Source organism: Myxocyprinus asiaticus, chromosome 24 (genome assembly GCF_019703515.2).
Source record: "Myxocyprinus asiaticus isolate MX2 ecotype Aquarium Trade chromosome 24, UBuf_Myxa_2, whole genome shotgun sequence".
In the NCBI taxonomy this organism is placed as follows: domain Eukaryota; kingdom Metazoa; phylum Chordata; class Actinopteri; order Cypriniformes; family Catostomidae; genus Myxocyprinus; species Myxocyprinus asiaticus.
The window spans coordinates 25,779,396-25,799,056 of record NC_059367.1 but is presented as its reverse complement, the minus strand read 5'-3'; the positions used below and the strand labels follow the sequence as shown (position 1 = coordinate 25,799,056).

Genomic DNA, 19,661 nt, shown 5'->3' with positions numbered 1-19,661 from the left:
GTGAGTAAATGATGAGAGAATTTTCATTTTAAGGTGAAATTTCCCTTTAATTATTATTAGTGCATGGCAACATATTTATTTGGATTTATTTGTAACAGTAAATTTAAAAGAGTATCCTTTGCTGTGTCGAGTGGCACTCACATATAATATTGTAATGGTTTCCTTGTAATGCAAATGAGGTCCACTGAGTGTGTCCAGAGGGAGTGCATTTCAGTCACGTATGTAAGTGTTTGTGGCTATAGCATGCTCAGGCAGGACTGCACAGCATTAAGTTCTCTTCAGCACTCTGAAGCCTTTGTCTTTCAGCCAAACAAGAAATGTAAAAAAAATCTAATAAATGTGGAAAGAAAAGACTCTATGCATAAAGGTTGGGAACTCACAACATGACTGCATGTATGGGCAAGATGGTGGAATGAGTGCAGCTCAGGTGGGCTAAACACTCTTAAAAATGCAGTTGGGTGAGATTTTAGATTAGGGCAGGGGAGGGGCTGTCGACAGGTGCTGACTCTTAGAAAGGAAACAAAAGACAGAGCAGGTCTAGTTTGTGGATTCTGAGAGGATCTGGGTAAGGAAAAGTGGGATGGTGAAGTTTCAAAAGCATATATATTTAAAATTCACCTGTATTAATGTCACTACACAAGCTGTGTCTATATAAACTTAGCATTAACCTAATGTGCATTTTTGTGAAAGCCATAGGGTGCAATTATCTGTTATTTAAATGTTAGAATAACTTACTACACAATTGTCCTTCATAGAGAAGGATCTATTGGAAAATATGATCCATTAAAGTATGTTAAGATCCACAAAGTTTGTTAAGCCAGAAAATGGCTTCTCAAGAACAGTGATAGCAAAACAAGGAAACCATTCATGCCTCTGCCCTGCTGCCCTGGCGTGTTGATACTTGGAGAGGAGGGTAGTGCCAGCTTACAGCCTGATTGTTTTATTTTGAGTTGTCTGCCAAAAATAAACCAAATAGGGAAGCCAGTGTTTTCTGTCTAGATTCAAATCTCTACACTTTTATGAAAGCTCTCACCATTTATCAAGTACTGTATATACTATAAATGTCAATGTAGATGTTCATAGATAAGAAATTGTGATTCACACTAAATTAAGTCGATAACTTTTTCCAAAAAAATTTCATTTTTGAACATTAGTTAACATAAACTAACAATGAACAATACTTTTACAGTGTTTATTTATCTTAATTAATATTTATTTCAACATATAGTTATACATTTTTTAAATCCAAAGTTGTGTTTGTTATCATCAGTTAATGCAACAAAATATAGTTTATTGTTTGCTCATGATACCTGCATTAACTAATGCTAACGAATGGAACCTTATTGTAAATTGTTTCCATTAAGTCTTATTATTATAATATAATATTAATTATGTATTTGTCTAATATTTGATTTTAACTGTCACTTTAGTCTATGTTGGGGTGGGGGGGTGGGGGTGATAGACAGCAGACAATTCACAGCTTTTCATGTGACTCCTCCCATAAGGCACCTGTGGTGGTAGGTCATTCCAGCAGACGAAAGAAAGGGGGTTGGCCTCCAACCAGCCAATAAGCAGCCAGGGAGAGATTTACATGGAAAGCACAAGGCACTTGAGCTTAGTGACAATCCAAAGCTCAGTGAGGAACGGTCCTGGCACTCAAAACTCAAGTTGTTGTTGGAGCAGTGCTGAAGAATTGGAATCATGGCGGTCACAAACTTCCACTACATTACCCGGATGAGCAGTGGCTTTAAAGTGTACATCTTAGAGGGTAATTATAATTTTATTTCTGAATACCAGCAGTTTTATCTAAACAATTAAGGTTAAAATTGCTTTATCTGTGATCTACATTTCAAAGTGCATTGTTTATTATACAATTATTTGATGTACTGAAATGTGCAACTAAAGAAAAAGGTGCAATTGGAATTCTATGTAATGAACTGTATAGTCACTTATGTGTGTTGAGTGATGTTCTGTTTTTGAAGCTTAAAAAACATCTGAAGTTGAGGTGAAGACATGGTGGCTATTTGTTAGACTGCAAATGAAAGAGAAAAGAACAGAAGGGATGTGGGTCTGTTTTTGTCTTAAAACTCCTTAGAAAAATATCCCTCCCTGAGGCACTAAAAATCAGTCATCAGTCAAGGTTTAAGGTGTGGTTTACACCCCATCCTCTGCCATGTAGAGTCAGCCTGCCCTGTCACAGTCCATTGCTTAGGAGATCTTCTTTGAGTGTATGTGTGTACTTGTACATATACACATATGTAAGTGAGGAAGGGTTCTGCCAACATTGCAGCAGGCAGTACATCATCTAAACCATTTGAGCATTTAAGAAACTTTCTTGTTATCTGATAGCACCTACAACCGATTCATTCATGATCGGGCAGAAAGCCGTAATGTTAATCCGTCATCAAATCAACATAGGCCCTGACTGGTCTAAAACATTCTTTAATTGATATCCATTGCTCATGATCTTGTTTAAATGTCAAAAACATTTAGCAAGTTAAGAGTCAAATAATTGAAGGTATTAACTGCTCAGGTATAATAGTTAAATATATAATCTTACACTGATTGTGTTAATGACTCATAAGAGTGATAAATGAATATCAAGTGACTAGTAGTTGTATTGCACAAAATCTGAGCCCTTTGATGAAGAAGATCAGGAGGATATTATGAAACTTTTCCACTCTCAAGAATCATGATAATGGGCCAAGTTCAGGTTCAAAGTCAATGTTAACATATCCTGTCTTCTCACACTGCAACTGGCAGGTTTACTCAATCTGATTCAAAATGAGACCCCACAACTCTGCGAATTAAGTAGAAAGTTAGTCAAACTTAAAAAAGAGTGTGATTCTCTTAATAAGCTTTATTAATAATTTAAGTCTTCCTTGAATTGCATGTTTTGAGATATGGGATTGGAATGAGCAGGCCTGCATTATTAATCCAATGCATAATTTAATGATTCAAGAATCAAAACTGATTCAAAAAGCTTTTTGAAGACCTGACATTGTCAACCAACTATCTTTTTCCATTGAGCATGTAGCATATATCAGTTTGTTTACTGTAATTATAATGACGAGACCTTTGCATGACACCGTTAAGAATATTAACATATGAATTGTGCTGTGTATTTCAGTTTGGATTAGTCTTTTACAATCGTTATGTTGGGTAAACATGTTGTGAGTCGCATGCCTCAATAACCCGCAAAGCCTGTTTTGTCCCCCAAAGCGGTATGAACAACAATGATATCCAAATTTTTTCACAGATGTCTCCGAGTTTTTTTTTTTTTTTGGCTTGCATGTTTTCCAACGTTTGAATGACATTTACCGTTAGCGGTGAATCAGCAGGGTAGTTCTACAGAAGTACCCAAAGAGCAAGTTGATCTGGCTCTGCCACTTAACAGAGCTTACATTTAACGGTGACCCAACAACGTTTTTTTCCCACAATTAAGATACACGAGTAGTGATGAAATTCCAGGGATTAAGAGTCAGTTTTTTACTTGTTTGCCACACCTTTTCACATTTACGGGAATCAGTGACTGGATTGCTTCTCTTTACAGGTCAGCCCAACCTGAGGAGTGAGGACAGATTTCGCCATATGACCAGTGACAGGGTGCGGATGCTCCCTGCCCCCCCATTAAAGCGCAAACACACTTCGGACAGAGGACGTACGCTTGAAGAGAGGTATATTTATTACCACCTATTTAAAACCAATGAAAGTATCCTATTTTTTATAGTCTAATACTAGTTTACTATGGACCAGTATGGAACCAATACCCACATTCCTTTTGTAACTAATGAAGGATTGAAGAGGATTTAGTTTTTATGTGTTTAATTTATTTGTATGTGTCTTAGAAGGGAGAGGGCCCTTAGTAAGAGCTTGGCCAACAGTGCTCGGAGATCATCTGGCTTTAGTATTCCTGAAAGCCCCACATCCACATGGAGCCCCACAGCCAGTCCCACTCATCTGATCCCAAGCCCAGTGTACTCCACCCCAGTTATGGACGAGCCTCTGGCCCTAATCAAGAAACCACACCCAGAACCAGTGAAAACAGTGAGCCAAAGCAAAGCCACAACAGTCAGACAAATACAGGTACGGTAATTATTACTACTGGTAAATGAACTTTTAGTTTTTTCATGTTTAATTTTTTTGCATAATATGTTTTCCCATGGTTTGAGATATTTAAATAAATATACAATATATAAAAAACATAAATATAATATGTGTATAAAATATATAATTGAAATATGATATATTATATATACATATATCTATTTGTATATATTATTAATTTAATAATAATATAATTATTGTAAACATAATAGATATTATAAATCTTATAAAAAGATTTCAAATAACATATTATATATTATATATAATTTTTTAATAAGATATATATTTGATTATATACAATATATAATATATATATAAATGATAAGATATAATATAATATAATATGAATACACTATAATATAATACACTATATTTATATATATAAATATATGATAGAATATAATATATAAATAATACATCATTTATTTTATTAAATAAATCATTGTGTATATAACTATAAAATATATACATTATATATATATATATAAAATTTTGTATTTTATTACATTACAAAAAATAATTACATATATTTATTTTGTATATATGAGTAATTTAATAATAATGCAATTATTGTAAACATGATAGATCATTATTAATTGTTTAAAAATATTAAAAATAACATATTATATATTATATTTCATTTTTATGATAATAAGATTTACATTTATATATATATATATATATATATATATATATATATATATATATATATATATATATATATATATATATATATTCTTTATGTTTTATTACATTACAACAAAACATTAATATATATTATATTTTCATTATATAATAATTACATATATTTATTATATATTTAAGTTTGCAGATACTATAAAGTCTGCCAAATTTGACTGAACCTAAGTACTGTGGGGACCAGGTATTTGCTAAACAGTGTTCTGGCTGCAGAAACCTGAAGCCCCAGTCTATCACAAACCTATCTAACCAAAAACAAAGCTACTTGCTAATCCATAATTAAAAGACCAATTTGTGCCTGTTCCTTCCTCTCATTGCCATTCTCAGCATTACATGCTGAATGAACACGTTCAGTGTTTTATACCATCTACCTCTTCGAGTCTGTCCTGAGGCCACTGTAGTCTCTTCTTCACCACTATCTATGAGACACAACAGAATACAGGAAGGCACTTAAAAGTTCCTGAGAGAGTGGATCTTTAGAGTGCGGACAGGCCTCTGCAGGTCTCAGATATGCAATCCAGCCGGATTCAGGGAGAAAATGTGAGCAATGGGTGGAGGAATTTTATAAACAAGTCTCAACACACCGATGCTGTTGTTGACCTGCTAGTGGCATCAGGACTGAGGGAGCAACAGTCTAGAACCCCCACAAACATACTGTTAGGAATTTGTGATACAATCCAGTTTATGAGATTTTTCCATTAGTGTTATTCATTAAAGGGATAGTTCCCCCAAAAATGAAAATTCCATCATCATTCTTTGACCTTCATGTTGTTCATAACTCATATTACTTTCTTTCTTCTGTGGAACACAAAATGAGATGTTAAGGAGAATGTTAGCCTCTAAAATAGGCTAAAATTCTGCTAAGAAATTTCAATCAATTATGGATCTGCAATTTAATTCTCAAAAAAAAAGTCTGCATATGAGGGTTTGCTGACCTTTTCTGTCTTTTTCAGATACGACCCTCTGTCATCACATGTGTTTCCTCGGCAACAAGGTCCACAAAAAAAGCTGAAGACTGCTGCAGTAATTCAGCTAGTAAGTTAAATGAGCTGTAGCAAGCACACTCATTTTGTTCCAAATGTTTCTTTCTTTCTTCCGTGGTACACAAAAGAAGATGTTGAGCAGAATGTTAGGAACTGACAGCTTCAGTCACCTTTCCCTTTAATTGCATTGAAAAAAAAGCAGCGTCAACATTCTTCAAAATGTCTCCTGTTGTGTTCGATGCAAGAAAGATGGTCATTCAGTTTTGAAACTATAACATGCCCATGCAGGCATATTAAACACCCAAATAAAAGGAATTGTTAATATCATGTATGTATCATCACCTAACTTTGTCTCCATTGTGTCTCTTAAGTTGTTACCGAGCACAGTTACGACCACGTCGAAGAGCATTTCCAGAGGAGTCTTGGAATGAACTACCACAGAGCCACCTCCATCAGTGTGTCTGTAGATGACCATTTTGCCAAGGCACTGGGTGATAAATGGCTCCAGCTCAAAGCTTCATCCTCCTCCTGTAACTCCTCCTCGTCCTCTTTGTCTTCCTCATCCCCACCCAGCAGTCCAACCTTCATCCACTCACCCAGTTACAGCCAGAGTCCAAAAAGGGCCCGCAAAGATTCAGTCAGCCCAACTACAATCACACCCTGGTCTGATAAATGAAGAAGAGAGAGAATATGTACTGTAGATATGACAGAATGGACTAGATTTCATGATGCATGTAGAACCTTTGTGTAGGCCCATGCGTTTCTGCTGTAAAAAGCCAAATGGTGATTCTGTGATGGGGTGGCGAGTCAGTGAATTGATGTTTTGCATTAATCACTTACACTCCATAAGCAGAATGTGAGCCGGAACTGTTAAATCTCCTTGAGTTTAAATGTCTTTTAAAGGGATTTCACATGGAGATATTCAAAGTCCACTTTCAGACAATCAGATAATTTTTTGGTAGCTAAGCATTGTTGGAGTTGGCTTTGTTTTCTTGTCACTGTTTTTGTTGGTTGAGCTAATTGTCTCACACTATGGGTGCCACTGTTTTTTATTTGTTGACTGTGATTGCACTGATTATTGTTATTAACATTTCATTTTTTGCTGTAAGCTTTACTTTTAAACCATATGTATATTTATATGAGACAGATTACCAAAGTCTTGTAACCCAAATGCAGCCCTGAAAAAAAGCAGGTCAAAAAGTTTCATTTATTGCAAACATGCTTGTTTGTCATCTCTGAATGGGCTATAGCTGTTCATTTCAAACTCTATTTAGATTTAAAGCTGTAGTATATGCAATCTTTTGTACACATTTGTAATAAACACATTTTTTAAATGAGTTGTTTGCTGAATTTTGTGATTTTGTTAATATGCACAGAGCCAACAAATAAAGGAGTCTGGCTGGCATACAGCCTTTAAAAGGTGTCTTTTTCAGAGCAATGCTGACCTTACTTTTTTTCAATCTTTCAAACATCCCCTTCACATTAAATGCTTACAGACATCTAATTTTACCTACTGAAGAAATCAGTCGAGTGTGAATATATTCGTTTATGCTGAATTATCATTATGGGGGTGTATAAACTTAGAACATTTAAAAAATACTGTACTTCCTACAGATTCTCTTTTGACAAAGAAGCTCTGTTTACCAGTGCCTCTACGTAATCTTACCTTATATTTGGCCTCCTTGTATTGAATAGACAACACCTGGTAAACAACTTGCATGTATGCAAAAAAAAAAAAGAAAAGAAAAGAAAAGAAAAGAAAAGAAAAGAAAAAGAAAAAGAAAAAGAAAAAGAAAAAATCAACTGCCAGTGAGATCAGATGCAAAACTTGTCAATCACAAGATCAGGTTCATGAAGCTGAGAAACTGGTTTGAATGAAGATTTGCTGGCACAAAGGTACATTAAAAAAGCCATTGAAAATAGAGTTAAAAAGGAGTCTTGTTGTTGCCAAAAGCCCTGCCTTCTTTATTCTGTTGCAGGCTTGACTAGCCTCTTCCAAGGGAGAGTCTAGTGTTTCTCTGAGAACAATATGAATCATGCTCAGTAGCTCAGATCTTAAGGTGTTGCAGAAACATGATGTACTTGTGGAATGTGGACACCTCAAGGCAGCTTTAAGTCACATGAAAGATGACATCATTGTTTAGTAGAGTAGATCCACAGAGAATATCACAAGCAACATTGACAATATTGTTAAAATTATGATAATACTGTTTCACACCTTTGCATTTTAAAGGGGAAGCTCCTTTAAAACTGTAGCCACTTTAATGCAAAATAAATAAATAAATGGGATAACTTTAAGACTTTTAGAAACTTAATCCGGAACTTAATTATAGAAATTGTATTTTGCAGGTTGATCTTTCATAGCTTGGTAGACTTCCTGGAGTTCTCAGTGATGTTTTAAGCATCAGCTTTGTCTCAGATGTTTCTCCTAAAATTCCTTTGGAGAAATACAAACCAGTTTGGGGAAGCTCCTTTAAAACTGTAGCTTCCCAAGCAACAAGATACTCATAACGTAAAGTAGCTAAACTACAGCCAAGCTACACTACAAGTACATTGAAACAATTTAAAGGAGAAGATATTTGTAAATATTTTCAGTTCTGATTGCAGAATTAAATAATATCACCTTATAGTTACAGTATATATATAATTAGGGTGATATTAAACAAAACAGGGTGGCAATATTATATTGAACTGATACGTTTATTCTAAATATAAACTGATGAAATTAGAAAGCATCCTACTTTATATATCTGAGTTGAAATATAGTGATAAACAGAACAATTAAAGGGATAGGTCACCCCAAAATATTTAGAAGAATATTTCAGCTCTGTTGGCCCATACAATGCAAGTGAACGGTGGCTAGAATTTTGAAGCACCAAAAAGCACATAAAGGCCACATAAAAGCAATTGTATTGCTTTAGAAGACATTCATTTAACCTCTGGAGTCTTATGGATTACTTTTATGCTGCTTTTATGTGATTTTTTGAGCTTCAAAGTTCTGGCCACCATTCACATTTTATGGACCTACAGAGTTATTTTTCTTTAAATATTTGTTTTTGTTCAGCAGCAGAAAGAAATTCACACACATCTGGGATGGCATGAGGGTGAGTTAATGATGAGAGAATTTCCATTTTTGGGTGAACTGTTCCTTTAACTGAATATAAGGCAAAGTCCATTTCAAGCTGCGCAAGGGCTTAAGTGAATTAGTGAATCATTTACGTGAACTATGAGTTCAGAATTGCCTACTACCCATACTACTCATACTACTTCTGCCATATCTGTCTATGGCAGAAATATTAAGAGTATGGTAGTATGCAATTCCGAACTCAGCGTTGTTCGTTGACATGAACTGTCCATAAGAACTGATTCACTTAAATTATTTGGATTTACCAGCTCTATATATTGAGTGAGAGATATAGAGAGAGGACGTGTGTATGATTCAACCCGATCCCATGAAAATTTTTACAAATTTTACGTGTTGGCTATTTCGTATGATTTCCGATTATTTTGTTTGTATGAATTAGTAAAATTTCATCACGTGCAAATGCATGAATGTGTAATGTGGAAGTAAGCGTGAGTTCCGCGTGCGAGGTGTCAAGAACATGCTTATTAATATTATGCCCTTACCCAAACACCTTGTCTAAACCTAAACAATCAGTAGAGTGTGTAAACATGATAGGAAGCTGTTGTGTGTGAAAGAAGCAAGTACTTGTCGCGTAATACTGTAGATGGAAACGATGTTCAGCGATGTCATTGGCTGTAGTGAAAGTCGTACAATATCATACGAATTAGCCAAATTTAGAAAAGTTGTACGAATCTTTATGATTTCGCTGTGAGAGTGTGCTGGTTTCATTATTCGCTCGGCTTTACTCCCTCGGAAGCAACATTCACAATACAATGTGAAAAATGTAGCATATTGTGACGCTACTCTGTTACTTGTTCGAAAATGTAGCTCGTTACTGGAAAAGTTACACTATTGTGACAATAGCTGAACTCAAGGCGTAGACCCCCCCCAACCAGTAATCAAAACAAGCAAGTGCAACCCCCCCAATATTTATGATCAATGGAAACATGTAAATGCTTCATGCTGCAACCTTTGCTTTTGAATGAGAATTAATAATCTGGTGATGTTTTCCTTGAAAAGTAAGAATTACCATTCACTCTTATTGTGAATATTTGTCATTGATACTAATGAAAGATTCATTGGTCTCAGCATTTATTACTCATTATATAAATGTAAACGCTAATATGTTTCACTATATTAAGCATTGCCATGCTTTTTCTGTCATTTAAGTTCTGAACATGCATATATACTGTCAAATTGCCTCTGTTTTCATGCATGTCAGTTTGGCTGTAATTTAGCCCCTTCCCTCAGGCTACTCATCCTGTGTCTTGTTCGTGGGGTGTATTTATAATTTCAAGTCAAAGGGAGGAGGGTGGGGTAATGAGTGGGCTCTTGTAAAAACAGAATATCATCCCTTACAAAAAGCAGTGTTTGAATCAGTGTTTAAAGTGGATTAAAATTGGTTTAAGTGTTTGAATTTGACATTTTGAATGGAGAAGCAGGGTTTTAAAAGGCTGTACCATCCCTTTCCATGTCAAAGTGAGCATGTGTTGAAACACATCCCTTCTGGCATCAGTCATTGCTGTAGATTTTATTTTCATTTCAGGTCTAGGGTGGTACCTCAAAGGAAGTGGACCAGATGAGCCATTTTGCTGCCTAACTTACATTTGCCAAGAACACAATTCAGGGCAAAAATAATTTTGTTGTATATTTTGTGGACAATTATATACAGTGGCCTTCGGATACTTAAGCCACACTTAAAAATATATGAATGTCATATCATTAGATAACAAAATATCAAACCAAGTGTCATTTTTTAAAGAACAAGCACATTTAAGCAAAACATTCCTCAAAAATATATATATATAAAAAAAAAAAAAAAAATTATGGTTTCAAAACAATAATAATTAAAAAAAAATTAAAATACTTGGTATGTTGTCAAAAATTCAGACAAAAAGTATTTGGACACTTTCTAGTCTTCAAACTTTGTTAACATGCACATAGTTAATTTGATCAACTACGTCTGTAAATTTCCTTCTAGGACTTTGTGATCTTGAGGGGAACTGACATAATGCAGCCACTAAAAATCACTGTGGGACCAGCTGGTTTAAAATCATTGCAAAAGACCCAGAAATGTGAACATAGTTCTAAATGAAGCTTTTAGTGTGATTTACATGTCTAAAAGTGTCCAAATACTTTTTGTGCCAAACCACATGTCAGTATATAGCCATTATTTAATATTTACAAATCAGTATTTAAAAAAATGAAAGCAACATTAACCTTGTGCGACCCCGCGTACACATGCATGAACTTTGTATTTTGGTTTCGCTATATGCAATGCATAATTTAAATTCATTTAAACCAGCTGATCTCAGTTCGGGAGACCCTGCGCTGTCAGTAAAGGGCTAAACAACATGGCGCCGACCACAGCGGAGTTTGTCTTTTGGAGAAACGGAATCAAAACTCCATTTGGCAAGAAACCTAATTTTGTTTTTAAATTGAAACCTGTTTGAGTCAAAATATTAGTCTCTATTTTCATCCGATATGGCATTTTTTAAATTTGAGAGATTTATCGCAAAACGCCACGCTGCTGAACACAATTTACACTAATGTGTACTTTAGTGCTATTTTTCCTTATAAATCCTATATTCACTGTGCATTTTCACACTGAGAATCAATGGGTTCATCCAAAAGCTGAAATATTTGGCTTTCAGTGGATTTATATGAAGTTAGGATGGAAATAAGGTGCATTCTATTCTGAGACCAATGCAGACAGACAGCACGCTGGAGGTTAAGTCATTCACTAAATAAGGAGCAAGGGAGCATCCTATAGCTTTCCTATGAAACCAAGTGCATTCAATACAAAAGTCCTATTAAAAGTTCAGTTTAAGGCTGCAGATGATATTTGGAGCACTCAACATGTTTAGCAGTCATGGGACAATGGTAATCAGTACATAGATTCAGAATTATAATGCAATTTTATTTGAACACAGTTGGCAGTGATTGAATGATGCTGGCCATTACTTTGAATCAGAATTAATTATGCTAATTTCTGATGTAATGTCTGTAACGTCTCAAAAACATCAATAACCGACACTCCTGGAAACAAAATAAACAATTTGATTTAAAAAAAAAAAACTTTCTGACTTTCTATAGCTTGGTATTATTTAAAATGTCACAATTTAGTCCTGCTGTCCACATATGTTGCCATCAATTTTTAGGGAAATTATTTGCTCTAGAATCTTACTCAAAAGCTTCTGGTTGGTACAGACCCTACCTTTATGTTTTGTGTAGCACTCAATTTGTTTCCAGTAATTAGATTTCATGCTTCTGACTCACATCCGTAGGATTACAGTTCAGTTAGCTATTCAACCATACCTTTACATTCCCACCTTCACAGGTCTGACAGACAGGTAAGTCAGCACCAACACTGTCTGTTCTATTGATGACACATCAATTGTCTGCACCTCTTCTCCCAGTTCCTTATGCTTGGCTGTTACCAAGGAGGCCAAGCATCATGTGTGATTAATTCACATAGACAGAGGACACTAGAACACACTGGTACACTAGTAATTTTGCTAAGATAACATTCTGTGGGTCTATATTATTATTATTATTATTATTATTATTATCATCATTCCTTTCCTTTCCCTAAAGCAACCTAGTTCTCCCTAAAATAAAAATTCTGTCATTATTAATTCACCTTCGTTTTGCTCCAAATTTTATACTGTGAAAGTGAATGGACCATGACTGTCAAGCAAGATTTTCAGTGAATAACAACTATATTTTAGACTGTTCCACACACAAATCTATTATATGGCATCAGAAGAATATACAGCAGTGCACCAGTTGTATGGACTATTTCAATGACCCTTTTATGGTGCTTTTTTGTCCTTTTTTTAAGCTTGACAGCTCCTGGTAAATATCTACATTAATTTTATGGAAGAAAGCAGCATTCTGTTAAACCTTTTCTTGGTGTTCCACAGAAGAAAGTCAGGTTTGGAAAAACATAAAGGTGAAAAAATGTTTAAAGAATTTATTTTTTGGGGTGAACTATCCCTTTAATAAGAGCAGCACAAGCCAAAGCTGAAGTCAAGGATTTGGGGGGTGGCAGCTGCACAGAAATGGGAAAGGTACCATGCAGGCCACAGCAAGTCTGTTGGGTCACACATACACACTCACAAAACCTGCTGCACACATACACACACAGACATTCCTCTCTTCTGAGAAAATTGCTTTGAGAGATCCTACCAATCCTGTTTGGTGAGGGAATGGAGGGAGGGAGGGGCTGGATAAATGAGCCACAGATGGAAGGAAAAAATTAGAAGAGATGTATTGATAGTCTGCAGGTTCCTTGTGAACCACTTTTGAGTATGAGGTTATTTGCATGTTGCGTCAGGTTTAACAGTTACAGTTTAGTATTTTTTACCAAGGAAATAATCACTATGCCGTTAGTCATTTTGAAAATCCAATGCGGAAATAATGCCATGGCTTGGAAACAAACTGTCTGAGACTATGCATATATGGGGTTCAACTGCCATAACTTACAAAACAGAAGAAATAAGACCCAATACTGTATGTTTAGACCTATTAATGACTTAGCATGGTGACTGTGACTAATTTGCAGAAGATTACAAAGAAATGGCTCCAATTAAAGGTCCCACAAATTCAGAGATGGAAAAATAGCAGAGAGAAATATCCTGAAACCAGAATGTACTTAAACATCAATTGGCTATTTGTACAATTTAATTCTTTTTCTTTAAATTAAGTGTGAATAATAAATAATTGCATAGGAATCCTGAACATTATATGATGAAGATGTTTTTTCTTTCTCTGTTTTTCTTTCCTTCTTTTTGGAGTATGTAAAACTGATTTATGTCTATTTAAAATTATTTAAATGTTTCTTTTCTCTCTCTCTTTTTTTTTTTTTTTTTTTTTTTTTTTTTTCATTGTGTAGTGAGCAGTTTTCTTCATGGGCACCATTGGCTGTTCCCCACAATTTTAGGAATTTCAGGTTTTACTATCCTTACTGATGATGAAGTCATAATGATATTAAAACCACACACACACACACACACACACACACACACACACACACACACACACACACGAGCATCTCCGTTAATGGTGAGTCCACAGAAATAATGAATGCTGAATTTATGTTTTACTGTCATCTAGTGGCCATTGTTTGAGTTGCTTTGTGTTTCATGAACAGAATGTGATCATTTTGAAGCTGATAACCAAAGGCTTCCAATTGTGGTAAACTAGACAAAGATTTTATGTTGGGAATTCAGTTTTAATTTGAGTGTGAGCGTGGAAGATGCGTGGCGTATCAGTTAAAGATCCGATCTAGTAACCAAAATGTTGTGGGGTTAAACCAAACAAGAAATGATCCGTTAGCCATCAAAAGTCATTTGCCCCTGGTCGCTCCAGGTTTACTATGCCTGTGGTCAATCTACTCTAAGTCGCTGTTAGATATTTCAAACTAGATCAAACTAACCTAATTAAAACTGTAGCAGTAAATGTCTTTAACACTGAATTTGATATCAATGATGACTAATAATTTAATTCATAAACCGTCATCTGCCTTTTCCACACCTTTTAAACCAGAGCAAAGCACTGCATTAAACAGCTCACAGCAGTTGGTGGTTGGCATGATCATTTGTGACAGTAACCTTTGTTATATGCCATACTGCGTATGAAAGATCAAGAAATGATTTAAAATTGCAAGAATATCGTTTTATTAAATAGGAACTGAAGCCTAAGATTATGGTCTTTCCATGCAGTATATAGTACTCTATACGCAGTCACTCATGCACTGTTCAGCAATAAATATTAAATTAACTGAAATGAACATGCTGAGCCAATTATTTGGGATCATTTTTCTCAAATGTTCTCTGTTATTTAACAAGGAATAACTAATGAAGGTAAACTTGCTATCAAACATGATTGACTGTAATTGTTTGTGTACTTTGAGGGGTCAAGAGTCTGGTTTGAGATGATTTCTGAAAGGATTTGCTGGTGATAGGTGCTGGCATGAGTTGTGACTCTAGGGAATGGGGTTGCTTTGCCTCAGGCAAGCATTAACTTGTTCCTGGCTTATGATTGTAAACCTATGTAAACTATTTTTAAAATAGATGTGTTTATGTGCAGGTCTGCTGTTGCACTGATATTGTCATGCTGAGGAAATGAAGTCTAGGCAATAATGTGTATCAGATACAGAATTTCTTAATTTTACTTTACTACTCTGGATTTGTGTGGACAAGATATCAAGGGACACACGAAGAAACAAAATCGAAAATGTGATTTCAGTTGTCACTGTGAAATCAAAACTATCAATTAGGCCTAAATGAACATCATTCAGCAACAACAGAAAACAAATGGATACATGAAACCTAGCATGGGATTGTGTAGCACATCATTACACTAAAAATCAAAGGTGAATTTATGCAGACTGTAGTGTATACAGTTCAAAGTGCTGTTTTAACTTGTCTCTTTTCTGTGCTCACAGTTTATGGCTTTCCAAAGCTATTCAAATATCATTATCTGTTATTTCATATAAGTGATGTTTTCAGTAGAGACTGTAAGTATTTCAAAATAATCTTATATTTACCCTTTCACGAGATATTTAACATTTTCGGTTCATTTTTAGCTACCCATTGTGCACTTTGCTTATATAATTAACAGGCTTTGTAAAATTGCATGTAATTGGTGGTTATTTAGGGAGTGGTGATTTCTTTAGACAATGTATCAATGCCATTTTGGGCCGTTGCATTGTGCAAATAATCAGGCTTCATGAGTCATATTCAGATCTTCTGTACAACAGCCTTGTTTCTTTGCATTTTGCATTTTTTAGCACATAGAAAATAGTAATAAAGAGGCATAGTGCAATAAGTATAAGTTATAGACAAGTAATGCGAATCTGTCTGGTCCCACAGGGCACATAGTGATCTATTGAGATGAATGATTATCAAGCAAAATCACATGAAATATTGAGGCATAATTAAGATTGTTACAGGTCACAAAGGAATGCAGAGCAATATAGATGTTGACAATGTGTTCAAAGGAAATGTCTTTTAATGGTAAAATATTGGCATTATTAATATTTTATATTTTATTAATTTTCATCGTTTTAAAGGAAATTTTATTAATATACAGCGCATGCTGTTAAATGTAATTCAGAAATTTAAAATCATAGCATTGTATCAGACATATTTTGAATATTAAACTATTCAGTCTATGATTTGACATTTCCAAAGACTTGCAAACATGGACTATGGTATTTACAGAGAAGTCATCAGTGGTTTTGAAATAAGGTTAAAAACAGTTTACAAAACATTATCACTAGTGCATCAATAGGTACTTCAGGAAATCTGTTATTATGCTTGCATTATTACCTATCAAGAGATATGTCAACTCTTAAAGGGATAGTTCACCCAAAAAGGAAAATTATCTCATCATTTACTCACCCTCATGCCATATCAGTTGTGTATGACTTTCTTTCTTCAGCAGAACACAAACAAAGATTTTTAGTAGAATATCTCATCTCTGTTGGTCCATACAATGTAAGTAAATGGTGACCAGACCTTTGAAGCTCCATAAAGCATATAAAGGCAGCATAAAAGTAATCCATACGACTCTAAGTGTTAAATCCATGTCTTCAAAAGTGATATGATAAGTGCGGGTGAGAAACAGATCAATATTTAAGTCCTTTTGTACTATCAATCTCCACTTTCACTTTCACATTTTGAATGGGGGTGAGTAAATGATGAGAGAATTTAAATTTTTGGGTGAAATCCCTTTAAACCATTTTTTTTTCCTTTCAGACAATGTTTTAATCATCCCATATTGTATTGTCCTACCATTCTAAATTCTATATTTGTTTTTTAATTTCACTCTTTCATTGTACTGTTTTCCCTTTGCCCACACACATAAACAATGCATCCACTACACAGCTGTTAGAAATTGGCTGATCATGGATGCTGGCTACCATTAAACTGCCAACTAGGAGTATTGAGATAATATTCGAGGTAATTTTTGTATGTAAATGGACTGATTTAGTATGTTTCTGTGTACAAACTACTGGTTTCTAGATTGAAAATGTTTTATGTGTTTCATGTGATATTGAATTAACTGTTTTTTTTTTGTTTGTTTGTTTTTGTTTTTTTTCAATATTGAAGTTAAAGCAAAAAAAAAAGAAAAAAAAGAAAAAGAAAAAAAAAAGGTATTTAATATGACTGAATCAACCTGATTAGGTTACACCAACGAAAGTAATTTTTAAGGGTTACTTCAGGTAAAAATAGATCCTTAAATGAATATTCTGGGTACAATACAAGTAAACCTCAACCGAAAGTATTTGTGGCATAATGTTGATAACCACAAAAATGTATTCCTAATTGTCTCTCCTTTTCTTAAAAAAAGCAAAAATTGAAGTTGTAGTGAGGCACTTACAATGAAAGTGAATCTGGCCAATTTTTTGAGGGTTTAAAGGCAGAAATGTGACGTTTTTAATTTTAAAAACAACACACACCTTAAATAATCTGTTAAAACGCATGTATTCTTTGAGCTGTAAAGTTGTTTAAATCATCCTTTTTAAAGTCATTTTAGGGTTTCAGGGGTTGTTGACATTACGTCATTATGGCAACAAAATTGTAAAATTGGCTATAACTTTACACAGAAATGTTAGTAAGCGATTTTATCACACTAAAACCATGTTAACATGTATATTGTTTATGTCTTGTGTCTTTACTTTTGAAAGAGTGAATATTTTAACGTTTACGGATTGGCCCCATTTACTTCCATTGTAAGTGCTTCACTGTAACACAGATTTAGCTTTTTTTAAAGAAAAGGAGAGGCAAGTCAAAAATTATTTTTGTAGTAATCAGCATTATGCCACAAATGCTGTTGATTGAGCTTAACTTGTATTGAACCCGGAATATTCCTTTAAGGTAAGACCTTCACATTTTCCCTGTTTACAGTGTAGGTTGTGGTGTATTGTGTGTAGAGACAAATGTGAATCCATCATGATTTGCACAATCCATCACTATTTCTCACATATTTATTTATAAAGCACAGTGGGGGGTTTTATCCAGTGACCTATATAGCTATTTTCTTGAGTAAAAAAATATACCATCTTGGGATTTATGTAGTGTGGTTAAGAATTAATTTCAGAAATCTTTGTCACCCAGTTCAGCAGCGTTAGACAGACCAGGAAGAAAACAGCTTATTTTTGAGTCTTGCTCCCCTGCCTCAGTGTGCTAACCTATTAGTGAAGCCACTGAGCAGCCAGCAGACACATGTGGGTGAGACTCGCTGCAAAACCAAACTATTTAGTCTGAAGATTCCTTTCCTGTTTTTCTACACGTCAAGTTTAAATACAGGTTTAAGCATGTGGTTTTGGGGAAAACAGAGCTACCACTGTGTGCTCCTGAGAGGATGAAAATCATTTCTCATTCTGCTGTATTTTCTCGAACAGAAGTGAGCAGCCACAGTTCAGGTTAGCTGTTCGTAGGAGTAATTTGGGTAGTTTAAAATGTCAAGGCTGATTTTGACCAGACTAATCACGTTATGTAACATCTGCTAAATTGCATAAATACATTATGAGGAAGGTATCAGACCTGCCATTTCACACAAATACAACAACAGGCTAATTTAATTTTGGTCTGGCCATGATCCAGAACTCTCAGTCTTTCACATGGAGCTGCCTGTGGTCTTGGCTGAGGTCAGGGTTTGTGCAGATACAAAAAGTCGGGAAATTTCCACACTCCCCCATGGTTGAACTAATATGTACTAAGTGTAAAAACACAATGCTTATATCCATAAGTAAATATCTTGCTTGATATAAGGATTACCAGGTGCATTGCTAGATCACATGAGAACGATACAAAACCTTTAGAAAGAAAGTCATTCTTAAGGGTGTTTAAATGATGACAGAATTTACATTTTTGGGTGAACTATCCCTTTAAAGACTATTGTAAATTTTAGTCACCCCAAAATACAGCAGAGATCATGCACTCAGGGTCACTATTCCAATAAGTTTCCATATGTTAACAATAGTTCACAACATTAGTTGACATGAACTAACAATGAACAATACTTTTCAAGCATTTATTTATCTTGGTTAATGCTAATTTCAACATATAGTAATACATTTTTCAAATCAAAAGTTGCATATTAGTTAATGCACTATGAACTAAAATGAACTTTTATTAATTAACACTAACAAAGATTAATAAATGATGTAAAAACAATACTGTTCATTGTTAATTCATGATACCTAATACATTAACTAATAGTAATTAATGGAATCTTACTGTAAAGTGTTACCGTATTATCATACATCTGCCTGCTTTTGTAAGCCTTTAATAGCCATATTTAAGTGAATGTGTTTCATCCTGATTTATGTCTTTTACTTGGTTTATCACTTTTGACATTTTATTTCAACATATTTGAAATATTTGACAATAGCCAAAATTAAGTAGCCTAATTGAATGAAGATATCTCTGTAAGAAGCCCGGGCAGAAGTGAGGTCACTGACATGGAAACAAACTCCATGACATTATTTGTTGACAGCCCCTCAGTCCAGCCCCCTTCCGGTCTTCCCAAACGGGGTTCAAAGTTTGATCTAAAAATATCTGTCTCTTTCCTTATTTGAGCTGAGAAGGCATTTTCCATCACATACATAATGTCCATCACTTTAAAAAGGTGAAATATTACACGAAGAAAGATGTCAGCAGTCTTGTGTCCATCGTAGCCTTTCGGTTCTGGAAAGTTGCTGACTGCCATAGCTCTCTGTCTATGATACATTT

At 34.7% G+C, this 19,661-nt stretch overlaps 1 protein-coding gene across 1 annotated transcript; it reads left to right on the top strand.

The window, feature by feature from the left end:
• Window positions 1-1,622: 1,622 nt before the first annotated feature.
• Window positions 1,623-7,126, top strand: LOC127415198 (transcription cofactor vestigial-like protein 4). The gene is made up of 5 exons (XM_051653835.1): window positions 1,623-1,768; window positions 3,554-3,677; window positions 3,849-4,086; window positions 5,760-5,841; window positions 6,161-7,126. Exons 1-5 carry the CDS (start codon window positions 1,702-1,704, stop codon window positions 6,463-6,465), a joined length of 816 nt encoding a protein of 271 aa, XP_051509795.1. The 5' UTR covers window positions 1,623-1,701; the 3' UTR covers window positions 6,466-7,126.
• Window positions 7,127-19,661: the final 12,535 nt, after the last annotated feature.

What these genes read in the sequence shown, in the direction of transcription:
- LOC127415198 (XM_051653835.1), top strand. Translation starts at nt 1,702, where the DNA reads ATGGCGGTCACAAACTTCCACTACATTACCCGGATGAGCAGTGGCTTT. An exon ending in TAAAGTGTACATCTTAGAGG is followed by an intron (nt 1,769 to 3,553) that starts GTAATTATAATT and finishes TTCTCTTTACAG; the next exon opens with GTCAGCCCAACCTGAGGAGT. An exon ending in GGACGTACGCTTGAAGAGAG is followed by an intron (nt 3,678 to 3,848) that starts GTATATTTATTA and finishes TATGTGTCTTAG; the next exon opens with AAGGGAGAGGGCCCTTAGTA.